General features: G+C 41.6%; 4 protein-coding genes across 9 annotated transcripts in view; 1 reads left to right on the forward strand and 3 right to left on the reverse strand.

The window, feature by feature from the left end:
• Positions 1-14,263, forward strand: part of igf2r (insulin-like growth factor 2 receptor) — a 77,798-nt gene that overhangs the window by 33,571 nt on the left and 29,964 nt on the right. For 2 of the 5 annotated variants that reach the window (XM_079341319.1, XM_079341320.1), the window contains one exon: positions 7,913-8,052. In XM_079341319.1, the coding sequence (XP_079197445.1) occupies positions 7,947-8,052 (106 nt within the window). In that variant the 5' untranslated portion in view covers positions 7,913-7,946. Of the gene's footprint in view, positions 1-5,822; positions 6,068-6,848; positions 6,929-6,968; positions 7,043-7,912; positions 8,053-14,263 lie in introns of those variants that run through there. The other 3 variants (XM_079341318.1, XM_079341322.1, XM_079341321.1) reach the window with 3 other exon arrangements.
• Positions 124-3,493, reverse strand: LOC306822421 (low choriolytic enzyme-like). 2 transcript variants are annotated; one of them, XM_079341450.1, is made up of 14 exons: positions 3,440-3,493; positions 3,234-3,278; positions 3,095-3,145; positions 2,611-2,658; positions 2,334-2,384; positions 2,169-2,219; positions 2,031-2,087; positions 1,888-1,937; positions 1,526-1,595; positions 1,326-1,440; positions 922-1,094; positions 530-611; positions 294-415; positions 124-219 (listed from the first exon to the last, which is right to left on the reverse strand). In XM_079341450.1, the coding sequence occupies exons 1-14, from the start codon at positions 3,471-3,473 to the stop codon at positions 197-199; spliced, it is 972 nt and encodes a 323-aa protein (XP_079197576.1). In that variant the 5' UTR covers positions 3,474-3,493; the 3' UTR covers positions 124-196. The 2 variants fall into 2 exon arrangements, with proteins under 2 accessions (XP_079197576.1, XP_079197577.1); XM_079341451.1 differs by lacking the exon at positions 2,611-2,658.
• On the reverse strand, positions 9,618-12,182 carry LOC306822407 (E3 ubiquitin-protein ligase TRIM21-like). The gene is made up of 2 exons (XM_079341422.1): positions 11,946-12,182; positions 9,618-11,431 (listed from the first exon to the last, which is right to left on the reverse strand). The coding sequence occupies exon 2, from the start codon at positions 11,422-11,424 to the stop codon at positions 9,769-9,771; it is 1,656 nt and encodes a 551-aa protein (XP_079197548.1). The 5' UTR covers positions 11,425-11,431; positions 11,946-12,182; the 3' UTR covers positions 9,618-9,768.
• Positions 12,990-14,263, reverse strand: part of LOC306833405 (E3 ubiquitin-protein ligase TRIM21-like) — a gene marked incomplete at its 5' end in the record, with an annotated part of 3,105 nt that continues 1,831 nt past the window's right edge. The window contains one exon of the mRNA XM_079358651.1: positions 12,990-14,261. Within this exon, the coding sequence (XP_079214777.1) occupies positions 13,633-14,261 (629 nt within the window). The 3' untranslated portion in view covers positions 12,990-13,632. The remainder of the gene's footprint in view (positions 14,262-14,263) is intronic.

A 14,263-nucleotide genomic window follows, 5' to 3' on the forward strand; every position in this document is an offset into this window, starting at 1 on the left:
TCCCAAATATCCCACATAAAGTAATTTCACTTTGAAAGCCCCGCCTCTCTGAGTCAACACATTTCAACAGTTGTCGTCTTTTATATCCTGGCAGGTGCTCAAAACAAACTAAAACCAAAAGCATTGGATGTTTAAAACTTTATTAAACTTCAGGACAAAAAAAAAAAAATCAAGGTCAACCAACATGGCGTAGGGCTCACTGCGATTTCCTCCGCTCATCTGGAAGAAGAAACATTTGATCAGTTGTAAAAAGTAAACCTGCAGGTGATAAATATATCAGTGAGTGTTGTTACCACAGTGGTAGAGTTTGTTTATCCTCTGGATGTCCAGATGACTGAGACGAGTCCTCTGACCCATCTCTTCTCCACCCTTAAAGGCCACCAGCGTCGGACTCCCGTCCACACTGAAAAAATGCCTTAAAAACACAATACAAATATGAGTTAAATCAAAACAGCAAAAAAAACATTTACTAGTTTGAACTGGCTTAATGCTACTATTCTAAAAAGGTGTGATCAACTTTGGGACTCACGAGCCGTAGTGCATTATGGAGTCCATGTCATACGGCAGAGACAGAGTGTCTCCAGATTTCGTATTGAAGTTCTTCGTCGACTCTGAAATCAGAAATGTGCCGAATCATGGATAATGTCTCAGATTTAAGAAGCCACCCAGATGAGGTGAAAATACAGAAGCAGCGTTCAAATATTTAATCCTCAGTAAGAGGAAGAGAAGCATACCATTTGTTATCCTCTGATTGTGAAAACTTGAGCAGGCGTTTAAAAATCTAAACTGGTGAGAAACGTAGATACTGAGGAAGTCAACAACATGAAGCTACATCAGGAGGCAGGAGTCGCCCCCTGCTGGCCATAAGAAGCACAGGCTTACAGCAGTTCCATGTAACCCTGGTCAGGTTTGAGCGTTTACCTGGGATGATACTCTGCCACTGCACGGCGACGTATTGATCCCGGTCCTCGCGCGTGTGTTCGTGATGTATCCCCAGAGCGTGAATGATCTCGTGGCAGAGATTTCCAACGCTGCACGTCCTGCCGAAATACACCGGCTGAGCTCCTCCTTGACAGCCAACAAACGAGGAACAACTGGAGACACGAACAAGCGACAGATCGTCAGAACAGCCAGCTCACCTCTAACCGTCGTGGAAGTTAACCGTGGCTGAATCTCGATGTCCTTCCCTGAACCCCGAAGGACTCGTCACCTGCAGCGAGCGAGCGAGCGCACGAGGCTGTAAGGTCCCTCACAGACTTCGAGATTGGACCAACGCATCCGACCTGACTCTTGAGAACTGAGACTTCCCAGAGCTCATCGCTCACCCGTAGCTGGCCTTGAACTTCACGTAGTTGAACTCGTCGGTGCGCGGCGTGAAGCGAATGCACGTATGTTCTGAAATCATCTTGAACGCAGCTTCGATGTCCTGCATTTGATGAGCTGCGAGAAAGAACGACAGAAGTTCTCGCCCCATGTCGTCTTGATTCAAAAAAACTAATTCAGGTCAAGAGTGACAAAAACTCACCCAGTTCCTCACTGACAACGTAAGGCATGACCGCGTCCTTCCACACCGTCTTCACGGCGTTCCTGTCCTCCTGTCGGTTTAACACAGACGTTACAATATGTTTTTATTACCAAAATTAACTCCCATCATTTTAGTTTAAACTGTTAGTGTGGCTTCTTAAAATGTTCATGTTTGAGCCACACGCCAGATTTAATGTCCTGCTGTTTGAACTCGCACACTTTCCTTCATTCTGCAACATGAATTTAGTTCTGAAATATAAAATCGTGATCACTGGTTAAATTTAGCGTTTGCTAGCTTCACTGTGACGGGTCTCCAGAGAGCTGCAGCTTTTCATTCCTATCAAATTAAACTGTCCATCTTACCTGCATCAAAACGTCTCCCTCGTAGACCATCGTGAAATTCTGATGAAGCTCTACGAGAGTCAGTAAAATAAAATTTAGTTTAGAGTTCAAAGCTTGTTACAAACATCTTCTGATCTGTATTTGTCACTGAATTCCTGATTTACCCATCGAAGTTTCTGCACTCTCTCTCTGCGGAGGTTTCAGCTTCACGGACGACTCATCTAGAAGAACAAAATGTGAGTGATCTCTTTTTAAAGCAAACTAAAAGTACTCAATCGCACAAAACACCCATGAATACAAACCTAAATGCTGAACTGTTGCATTGTGGGTAACATTTAAAGGCACAACACCAGCTGGAAAAGAGAGAAAGAGATAATGGTGGGAAGAATTTGGATGGTTTGTTAAAAACACCTATAAAACTCTTGTTGGTAAACGGTTGATTATTGACGTTGTAAATGAGCCTCAACCTTGCGCCCCATGAGCTGCACGCAGGGTGTCGTTTAACGGCACGCCACCATCTGAAAAACACAAATCCATGGAGATTTATCCGCTGACAAAGCCTTCATGTCAAGGAGTTATTTAATGTCTAGCAAGCATAATATACACAAAATGAATCTACCTCATGAGAACGGCCTCGTTTTTAACTCACTCACTTTTATTTCACATGCAGAGACCTTACCTGACCTCAGTAACTTAAAGGGATGAAACAAAACAAAAAGTGAACCAGATCAAATCAAACCCAACCTGACGCTGGACTCGTCCCAGTGTGGCTGTCGTTCAGATAAACAGCACCTGAAAATACACAAATCCAGTGAGATCAAGAGAGTATCACATCTGTGTGTGTGTGTGTGTGTGTTCACAATTATTTTATCAGAGTGTGTCAAAAATAAAATATACTATACTATCTAATTCTGCCTTCACGTTCTCCTCGGAAACATCGCACTTCCCAGTTTTTCTGTCTCAATCAGAGACTGTAAAATAAGTTCTGCATAGTTTGTGATGGCTTCACTAACTCTGATGCCGTTTTGATTGGCTGCTGATGTTTTTTCCTTTCATATAAGCTGTGCGCGCGCGCTTACACGCTTTGTTTGCGCAGCTGAAGTTTCTAACAGATAAAGTTATTTGAATTGAATTTATTAAGTATGAACTCACTTGTTTGCACAAAGATAGTTCCTTATCGTTCTAACTTGTATTTAATTTAAGGCAAATATAAGAAAAGAGCACCGACCTGAGGATGCATTAGTCACGTGGTGCGTTTCATTTAAAGGCACGTGAACAACTAGAGAGGAAAAAAACCCGTGATATCATCAGATCTAAAATTCACTAAATAATCCACCTTTTAAAGTGTAGTTGCTGTCTATACATACCTGTAACATGGCTGTGTTGCGGTGATTTTAAAGGGATTGCACAAACTGCAGATTTAAAAACAACATGACATTTGAGAAAGTTTTTACTGTCATTGTAAACTCACACAGCAACAATACAAGTGCAACTCCATGTGCTGTTAATACAGCACACAATCACATGGCATTCAATGAAAACATAAATTATAAAACTAATAATCTGTGAGTACCTGTGGAAATACAGATGAGAAGCAGAAACCACATCGTGCAACCCGGGAACAATCTCAGCTTCTGTTCTCTCCCTGACATGTATGTGTTTTTAAATAAGGATTTGATAAAGCATGCAGCATCAGGTGTGATCACTTCTCTCCATGATTAGGACTGTGTTGGTTCACTCTGACCTGCAGGGGGCGCTACACAAAGTTAAGTGATGACATCAAAGAAAAAAGATCAAACACGTCCAGATTCATGAATATAAAAAGCACAGAGATGTGAAATGACTCAGAATATAAACGTGTGAAGACACTTTGTAAAACACCAAGGTTTGTGTTTGTACAGCTGGATCTTATTTATTTATTTTATATTTCTTATCTTATTTTTACAGTCTATGAGCTGGATCTGAATGAAAGGGTGCTTTTGTTTCAGTATGTGATGAGTGAGGGCTGTTGTAGTTGTCCCAAATGAACACTAGAGGGGGCAAGATGACACTCCAACAACTGAATGCGTTCAAATTTGTGTGGCAGCATTTTTTTTGCCCTGAGCTTTACCTAAAAGGAAAATCTGCACTTTTTTTTATTTATTTTTTATTTATTTAACAAAATATCGACGAACATTTCAGTATGATTTCATATAAAATCAAAGTGTATTATAGGTTTAGGGTTGAAGGACAGGAAGTAGTGAACGTGGCTGAATTATAATTAGCAACTCTTTAAGACAAAACTCAGGGCTAAATAGACCTCCAGGTTCCTAACAGTGTCTCGAGCTATATGAGCATTCAAATGACTGGGAGGGGTGGATTCATAACATATTCATCCTGAGAAAGCCAGCTTTCAGTTAAGCAAAGTAGATCAATATGATTCTCTGATATTAGATCATTTACCAGGAGAGATTTAGATGCCAGGGATCTAATGTTTAGTAGGCCGCATTTAATTGTTAGATTTTTTTTTTGCCAAATCGTATTTGTAGTTTTGATTTTGACTAAATTGTTATGATTTACGCCTCTTTTATTGAGGTTGGAATTGCCTATGACAGGTCTGGGGCGGAGAACAGACACAGTATCTATAGTACAAGTAGGGTTACAGCTATAAGAAGATCTAACTGAGTTACAGTGAGATTTACAGTCATAAGGACAGCTATATACTGCAACTCTTCATCCTGGTCTGAACTCTGATGAGTTGTCAGGGTTCACTCACAGTCATGAAGCCCGGAGGAGTGCTGCTTTCATGATCCACTGGTCCAACTACTACCTATTCAACAGGTAGAGCTGCATACCGACTCGTTTATAGTTGAAAGGATTTCTAAGGACAGGCAGAGGCTGGTGAATGACAGTCATTTTTGTCCTGTCATGCTGCATATCAGGTATCAGGTGTAAAGAAACATGTTCTCTAAGAGGTAATATGTTGCATTAATAATTTAGTCTATGATTCACTCTGTCCCTAAGGATGGAACCAAGTCCATGAGTCAGTTAAAAAAAACACAAAAAAACGTCTAAACTGTAGATGAAAAAATGACTTGAATGGTGTTTTCTGACATCGATTATAAATCACTTAAAGTCAGAAAGCTTTAAACATGGCCTCTAATCATGAACACTTACAAGCAGACTCACAAGATGACGATCATCAGGAGGAATGGGTGAAATTATACTGGACTTCCAGAAACTGATGTTCAGTCTTTACTGAAGTTTATTCCCTTAAACACAAACAAACAATCTAACTTGAAGCCAACTTTGCTCTGTATTTTTGATAGCTCAGCATGACGAATGCACAGGTTTCAGTGTAAGAGGATTCTTAAAAAATGTAGAAAGGAGTAAACTACCCTGACTCAGATGAAGTGAGGCTTTGAGAGGCAGGCAGTCAGAGAAAAAACTACAACAGAACGATTTCATGTATGTTCATGTGGACAAACAGGACCATGCAGTGAAGATAGAGTGAAAATATGGCCTAGTGGTGGTTAGGTCGTGGCCCTGTGTATCAAGGCTGTCCGTGTAGTCCTCCAATGGGGCAGTCAGGGTTCAAGTCCAACCTGTGGCTCCTTTCTGACATATCATCCTTATACCCAACTCCCTCCTTCTTCCCTGTTTACCACTGTCCTATCAAAATAAAGCCAAAAATAAAGTAAAACAAGTCACTAATGAGGGCTTCATCACCACTTGGAGCTTAAAAAATAAATTCTGCTTTTAGTATAATAAAATCGTATCTGCTACTAACACATGCATTCATACATGCATTCTCCTGGTTGTATTAAATATGTTCAACGCAAGGCTTTCACCTGTAACTGAGTATGTTTATTAATTTTAGTGAAGCGGTAGTTTGTTTTTCTCCTACAGTTTCCCACAGTCCGTGAACGCAGCATCAGTCAGCAGCATCACGAGTCATGTGACGTCCTGTCATGTGCTGCAGTCACTTCCTACTGATTTGGTCCGAAGCGGAGAGAGACTCTGCTGTATCATGTCGTCTTAGTTAAAGCTCATCATTAACATCAGTAAACATGTCGTGTCAGTATAAATCGGACCGATGTTCGCGCCTGGAGCTGGTTCTTTGCTTGGTGGCGGGTTTGGGGTGTTTGTTGGTCCGGTGTGGAGCGGAGGAGGGCACCAGCAGCACCAGCACCAGCAGCCTGTGGTACCAGGACCTATGCAGGTAACAAACACACACACCTCCGGGGCTGAATCACACTGTAGCTAGGATCCAATGAAACAAGGTTCATGTTTAAAACAGCTTTAAACAGAGCTCGTAAATCTGTATTAATGCAGAGCATGTGTTGAGTGATGATTTACTTGCTTCCACCCGAGTCCTGATAATACAAGAAGGGCTCGGGTTTAATTTAGCCCATAATCGATGAGTCAATCATCTCTTTGTTTCACATGTAAAAGCCTTATTTAAATCATCTTTGCTCTGCTGACTTACAGATGAACGACAGTAAACTCATTTTAAACAGCTGTCTTATTATTGAAAAACACACGACGTTATAATCACCGAGCTAACTAATTAAATAAGTCTCGAATTGTCTGCATATATATATTATTGTTCTTTGTAACTTCTAAGTGTTTTGGATAAATCAGAACAAAAACAAGAACATCTAATTCATTCAAATGCATGTGTTCAGAGATCTACACGTCTACAACTTTAAAAAAAAATAAGGGCAAGCAAAACAACATTTTTTTTTAACAACAGGGAAATTAAACGCGACGAGAAAGAAAACAAAATAAGACAGGTCTTGTAAAATTAAAAAAATAATGATGTAAGACATTTTTTTGTCAATGTATTGTTTGTGACGTTTAGAATATCAATAAAGGTTTAACGTGTTTTCAAATCTGTTTAAAAACGGTAATTTAAAAAAAATGAAGGTAATTTGTTAAGCAGTTTTATTTTATGTAGGTAAAGCCATCACGAATTATGCAGAACTTACTTTTAATTAAATGTGATTTTTATTTTCTAGTAATTTTAATTCGGACTTTAAGAGGAGGAAACGGTTAAATGGTCTCTAGGCAACGTTTAACGGTAACTTTTTTTTTCACGCTAACATTTTGCTAACTGCTAACGTCAGTTACATGAAAACTGTCATGAAGCTGCTAACGGTGCTAAAGACGCTAACAACGTCAAACCGTCATCTCAGTAAGGAAAAGGACCAGTCTCATTATAAAACTACACAAGCACAAAGACGTTTAAAACGACTCTTTAGTATCGTTTTACCTTAAAGTAAAGCGGACTGTGTGACCTGTTGTTTAACTACAGTTTTTCCTTTCCTACTGGAACAGGCAGCTCACCTCACAAATATTGACACAGCAATAAGAAATGATAACCACTCAACCTGTACACTCAGCTTTGTTGTGTTTAGCTTTTTAAGAAACCTTTTTTTCTTTGGTAACTCTCAGAAATAAAATACTGCTCACAAAAGTCTCTTCAGAAATAATCTATAATTTGTCCTTTTTCCTTCCATAAGGACAAGTATGAAGCAAAAGAAAAATTAAGCTGAGACAAATGTATTTATTCTTTATTACACATCAGCCTGGAGAAGAAAACAAGCAGACTGTAATTTCATTTAATGCTGTTATGCTGGATCTTTTTCTTCTGTGTTTTTGTTTGTCTAGCTTTGGTGCTGTGGTTGTTACTTTTCTTTCTCTCTTTTCCATCTTGTACTTTTTTTTTTTACAAGAGAATAATGTGTTTGTTGTGTATTTTTACCAATTATCTTTTAAATAAACATTTACATGTTCACTGATTGATCGTGTATACAAAGGGTGGCTCCGTATAATTGTTGAAACACAAAAAAAGATGCAGTCGTCCTCGGTTTCATCCTGACCATTACGTCTGTAAACGGCTCTGTGAATCAGAAAATCAACACGCAGTGTTATTGATCTGATCCTGCAGGGCTGAGACTTAATGCAGCTCTATTTCTGTCATCACTTTTCCCTCACATCAAGGCTTCTCCTAATATTTCCTCCGTCATCTTTACCAACATTTCTGTTTTTTCTTGTGTTGCAGTTATGAATGGGAGGCTATAGATCAGGATAATAAAATGAGCTACACCTTCAAACTGTGCGAGTCGTCACCGTCAACCAGCTGTGGCCTTGGGACCGCCGTCTGCGCTCTGGACCTCGTCGCCAACACAAACCAGTCGGTCGGTGAGTACAGTACACTGGGAGAACACAGTGGAGGGTTTTTAACAGTTACTCTTATCAGCGGCGTGTGGGAGAATCATGACGGTCTGTTGGAGAGATAATGACTGAAGATAATAAAGAAACGCTGCTGCTGTCTGTGCTGCACTTTGATCATCTTGTTAATCAATCCTTAAAACAAGTTGTCAGTTTCAGCTTTTAATAAGATTTTTGCGTTTCACCACCTTTGTCCCAACAAGGATCCAAACTTACTGTTGTTGATTTTAATAATTTCTTATACTTTCAGAGATTCATACAAAATATTTAAATGCAATTTCACACCCAAAACACAAGTTTTGCCTTTTAAAAGAAAAAGTAAAAGTATTATCATGCCGCTGTCATGTAGGGATGTCTTGACCAATCAAATCAGGCCGTTTTAGCCTTATCAAACTACGGCAGCTGTGCTCACACGCACGTCGTGAGCGCCCTGGTGAGCAGCACACGTCTCATGACTGAACGGAGAGGGCTGCATGTGAAAGACACAGTTCAATGTAAAACCATCTGTTATGGATGTTTGTCCTCCTTCATCCATCTCATCTGCACTGTCGGCCATCTTTCTGTGCTCTTAACCTCTGTAATATTTATCCTAGTTTTACCACGTGTTCGCTCCTCTGAAGCGGCTTCACAGCGCTCATTATGTGACGGTACACAGTGTCCTTGACTGTCTCTTTAACTGGCCATTCCACCAATTATCTTTCCCTGTATGCATGCTTGAAGTTTCTCTCTCTGAGGTCTCATGAGACTTGCAGGCCCTTTGTGTGGGAGAAACCCTACGACAGGCCTCGCTGTGAGGAACGGCACTCGGTGTTCTTGTTGCAGTCGGAGCAGATGATAAAGATCATTCTCACCTGTGTCGCTCACGTCAACAACAGAAACATAAAGTTTAGTCACACAGAAGTGTGAACCCTTCTCTGGGAAAGGCAGAGAGAAACGTGCGTATAAATATTAGTTTAAAACTGAATTTATTTCCTTGTACAGCAGATTAACTTGCGTCTCACATGCGGTCTGAAGTGTTGGGGATCCGTTTCACCAAAACAGATTTTGATGAAATGCACGAGTCTGTGACTTTCTGGAGAAGCTGAAATCATGACAGTGAAGGCAAAGAAAAGCTCTTTCATTTACTGTATAAATTGGAATGCTAATTAAGATACACCTGGGTCTGGATAGGACGGTACCCGGGTCTGGATCCACACCTCGGTCTGCCATTGACTGTCCGAGGTACCAAGGTAATGATTGTGCAGCACAAACAGATTTAATGGATTAGTTTGGTTCTTACTCAAAGTCAAGACAAAAAACATAGTTGTGTTTTTTTTGGCCACTCTGGCTGTATTTATTTCCTCATACTTTTAAAACCAAAACAGGCACACGGATAAAATCTAATCCAGTACTTGTACCTGTCATTGATTGCTCTGTCAGAGATAGAAAAAAAAACGTGTTGAAAAGAACAAAAAGTTGTCGTAGTTTTCATTGTCAATATTTTTACAGTTTACAATGATGTCTCAATGAGTTCATGAAAAAAGATTTATTTTTTTTTCCTTTTGGTTAAACAAGTCACCAGTAACAGGATCTTGGACATCAGGCTTTATTACTATTTAAAAACACCTTTAAACCAACCATCCTTTTAATGGACACACAGACAGAAATCGTTCCTGTGAATCTTTCTGTTCAAACTCATCGCTGATTTTATTCAGTTTGATTGACGGGAGAGATGATGAGAGGAGCAGAGTTCTTACCACCATCGTTAGGACAGGGACTAAAGTATGGGTAGAGTTTCTCAGTGAAGCAGCAGTCAGTGAAGGAGTAGATCAGAGCTGCAGTGTCAGCGTCATAAAAAGAGACCAGACCCTCCTCATAATCCACAAACACACCCACCTTCTCAGGATCAGACTTCAGAGAGAGACTAACTGAAGGGACAGCAAGAGCTTCATACTCATTTTCATTCCTCAACCATATCGTCCAGTAACCATTCTGAGGAGACAGATAGATGTTTCCCTTTCTGTTGATCGACTCTCTGGCCACTCCTACATCCCACTCAGTCTTCCCTTCAACCTGAACCTCGAAGTAAAATCTGCCTGAAGAGAAACTCTGCTCTGCTAAGACACAACACAAATCAAATCTCTCTGTAGAGTCTTCAATGATCTTCTTTTCATCACCATCTTTAACTTGTTTCCCATCATCAGACAGGATTAGATAGGGAGCTGCAGTTTTAGGATCAAGTGTCAAATCCACCTCATACTGCCTGACCCTCTTCAGCTCCTCCTTACAGAGCAGCTCCTGCTCGTCCTCACAGAGCGTCTCCTTCAGCTGGCTCACGGCTGTCACCACAGTGCCCGCATATGAAGGTGCATGGACTCTGACTTCAGTCCAGTCCTTGGTGGACTGGTCAGTGTTCAGAGAGGAGACGCCTCGGAGGACTTCTAAATGGTCTGCAGATCGTGAGAGCTGCTCCACTTCAGCGCTCCTCTTCTCCAGCTCGGAGATTTCCCGCTCCAGCTCTCTGACGAAGCCTTCGGCCAGCTTCTCCGTCTCCTTCTTCTTCTCTTCGATGGTGTCGATGAGCTCGACCTGGCTTCTCTCCACACGTTCTCTCAGAGCGGTGAAGACCTGAACGCCTTCCGCCATCTCTCTGTCTGCGTTCTTGTTGCTGAGCTCCACCGCCTGTGTGATCTCCTGAATCTTCGCTCGTCTCTCCCGGATCAGCTGCTCGATCTCCTCCTCTTTCTTCCCCAGCTCCGCCTTCTTTTCTCCGTATGCTTCTTTCAGAGGAACGACATCGTGCGTCTTGTGGTCCAGGACGGTGCAGAGCAGGCACACGCACGCCCGGTCGTCCTTACAGAACAATTCCAGCAGCTTCTCGTGCTTCTCGCACATCCGATCCTCCAGGTTCTCCGCCGGGTCGATCAGCTGGTGTCTTTTGAGACGCGAGGACGTCAGGTGAGGCTCCAGGTGAGACTCGCAGTAGGAGGCCAGACACGCCAGGCAGGACTTCAGAGCCTTCAGTTTAGGTCCAGTGCAGGCGTCGCAGGGAACGTTTCCCAGTTCAGCAGCTTCTGGTTCTGGTTCTGGTTCTGGACCGGTGTCGCTCTCCTTCTGCTGAGCTGACTCTCTGAACTGAGCAGACATCTCCGCGATGAAAGTGTTGACGTGGAGCTCGGGTTTGGTGTTGAAAGTCTTCTTACAGTTGGGACACTGGCACTGGGCGTCGGCCTTCCAGTGGTCAGTGATGCAATTTTTACAGAAGTTGTGTCCACATGGTACGAGGACAGGATCAGTGAAGACTTCCAGACAGATGGAGCACAGGAACTGATCTTCAGTCAGCAGGCAGCTCGCAGCCGACATGTCTACGCTGTGAGAAACAGAACGTTTTATACAACAGCTTTAACTTGAATACTTTTTATTTTCAAGCAAAGAATAGAAAGTGGAATTAAAAACAAGGAGTCATGAAGTGCAACATGTTGACAAAAAGTAGTCAAATGATTTTCTGTCACATGATGATATCACTAAATATTTACATAAGCCTTATTTATAGTCTTGAGGCTGAACCTCAGTATTAACACACATAAATAAACAGATACATGAAGACAAATCTAAGCCACATATAGTACACAGAAAAGATGTGGATCTTAAATGATCTGTGTGCTTTTAAAACATGACTTTTATCATCGTCGGGCCGAAGTCGTTGGGAATCTTTTCCTGGTTGGTTTAATGCCAACAACAAGTCAAGTATCTGTGTTAGCTTTAGCTGTAGCTAGCTGTGACTGTATTCACACGTTGAAGTGCACAGACTTCAGTTCTCTGTTCTGTTTCCTCAGAATTCCTCAGCTGTTAATCTTGTGTGTTTTTTTCTCGAGTGTACTCACCAGTGACGGGCAGAGGTTCAGAGGTTCAGAGGTTCTGCTGTGCAGCTGAGGGGGAAAAAACTCAAAATCAGTTCTGTTTGTGTTGAGAGAGAAACGGAGAGACGTTTCTGCTGAAACGCTCGGACAAAGTTTCACTTTCATTTCAGGAAAAAGAGACGTTGAAGATTCTGCTGTTTCAGAGTGGCTCCTCCTCCTCTTCCTCCTCCTCCTCCTCCTCCTCCTCCTCTCTGTGGCTCTAATGCAAAACACTCCCAACATTTAAAGGAACCACACCAGTGTCAGTAATGAGAAATCAGATATACAAGTCCAAAGTGAGACTCAATGCTCTCTCTCTCTCTCCTCTCTCTCCTCTCTCTCTCTCTCTTTTTAGTTAAAATTGTTTTTATTATAATTTTACCTACTTCATGATATTTTGGACTTACGGGAGCACAACAGAGCTGTTTGGGTCATTGGTGCCTTGCTCAAGGGCACCACGGCAGCACTCGTGGGAAGGCACCCAAGACCAACTACCATATATTTTTGGTCCGTTCTGGCACACTTGTGGTGAGAAGGCAGACTCAGAGGGCGGAACAAACACCTAGCTGTGGGAGGGGCTACTGCCCTTTGTGATGTCATGAAGGGAAAAATCTCCAAACGGCCTGTTTGAGCTCACATGTTCTGAAAAGTGGAGCAGGCAGAAGACGGAGAGGATGGACTTTTCTTATAATTGGGGGTTTGTAGACAGACTCGGGATGCAGATACAGTATATATATGTGACCTTTTAAAGGAGGGGGTTTGAAGAGACCGGGAGCATGAAACAAACAAACAAAGGTCCGGCTGCTGACAGGAGACCTCTCAGGGTTTGTTGAAACGCTGAGTGTGGAGATGCTGCAGGGAGCTTTATCGCCACATTAACAGATCTGATCTCTGTGCTGAACAATTTATGAGCCGTTTCTCTGTGAAAGGCAGAGAGAAACGTGCGTATAAATATTAGTTTAAAACTGAATTTATTTCCTTGTACAGTAGATTAACTTGCGTCTCACAAGCGGCCTGAAGTGTTGGGGATCCGTTTCACCAAAACAGATTTTGATGAAAGAAAAACTCTTTCATTTACTGTAAAATCATCAAAATCAAAAAATATAAATTGGAATGCTAATTAAAATACACCTGGGTCTGGATCGGACGGTACCCGGGTCTGGATCCACACCTCGGTCTGCCGTTTCCTGTCCGAGGTACCAAGGTAATGATCGTGCAGCACAAACAGATTTAATGGATTATTTTGGTTCTTACTCAAAGTCAAGACAAAAATCATAGTTGTGTTTTTTTTTGGCCACTCTGGCTGTATTTATTTCCTCATACTTTTAAAACCAAAACAGACACACAGAGCAATCAATGACAGGTACAAGTACTGGATTAGATTTTATCCATCAGAGATAGGAAAAAAAAAACATGTTGAAAAGAACAAAAAGTTGTCGTAGTTTTCATCGTCAATATTTTTACAGTTTACAATGATGTCTCAATGAGTTCATGGAAAAAGAACATACAAAAAAAAAACAGTCATCATTTTTTTTTTTCCTTTTGGTTAAACAAGTCACCAGTAACAGGACCTTGGACATCAGGCTTTATTACAATTTAAAAACCCCTTTAAACCAACCATCCTTTTAATGGACACACAGACAGAAATCGTTCCTGTGAATCATCGCTGATTTTATTCAGTTTGATTGACAGGAGAGATGATGAGAGGAGCAGAGTTCTTACCACCATAGTTAATAAAGGGACTAAAGTATGGGTAGAGTTTCTCAGTGAAGCAGCAGTCAGTGAAGGAGTAGATCAGAGCTGCAGTGTCAGCGTCATAAAAAGAGACCAGACCCTCCTCGTAATCCACAAACACACCCACCTTCTCAGGATCAGACTTCAGAGAGAGAATAACTAAAGGGCCAGCACAAGCTTTGTACTCATTTTCATTCCTCAACCATATCGTCCAGTAACCATTCTGAGGACACAGTGTGATTTTTCCCTTTCTGTTGATCGACTCTCTGGCCACTCCTACATCCCAGTCAGTCTTCCCTTCAACCTGAACCTCGAAGTAAAATCTGCCTGAAGAGAAACTCTGCTTTGATAAGATACAACACTTATCAAATCTCTCTGTAGAGTCTTCAATGGTTTTCTTTTTACCACCATCTTTAACTTGTTTCCCATCATCAGACAGGATGAGATAGGGAGACGCCGTTTTAGGATCAAGTGTCAAATCCACCTCATACTGTCTGACCCTCTTCAGCTCGGCCTCAAACAGCTCCTCCACGTCCTCACAGAGCGTCTCCTTCAGCTGGCTCACGACT

The sequence above is a fragment of the Symphodus melops genome (genome assembly GCF_947650265.1).
Source record: "Symphodus melops genome assembly, chromosome: 1".
Classification (NCBI taxonomy): Eukaryota; Metazoa; Chordata; class Actinopteri; order Labriformes; family Labridae; genus Symphodus; species Symphodus melops.

Bases quoted from the DNA above. Each gene is read 5' to 3' on its own strand.
- LOC306822421 (XM_079341450.1), bottom strand. From the start codon at position 3,473: ATGTGGTTTCTGCTTCTCATCTGTATTTCCACAG. The intron at 1,938-2,030 runs GTAAATCAGGAA...TGACTCTCGTAG, and splicing joins GAGTGCAGAAACTTCGATGG to AGCTTCATCAGAATTTCACG. The intron at 416-529 runs GTGAGTCCCAAA...TGTGTTTTTAAG, and splicing joins TCCATAATGCACTACGGCTC to GCATTTTTTCAGTGTGGACG.
- LOC306822407 (XM_079341422.1), bottom strand. From the start codon at position 11,424: ATGTCGGCTGCGAGCTGCCTGCTGACTGAAGATCAGTTCCTGTGCTCC.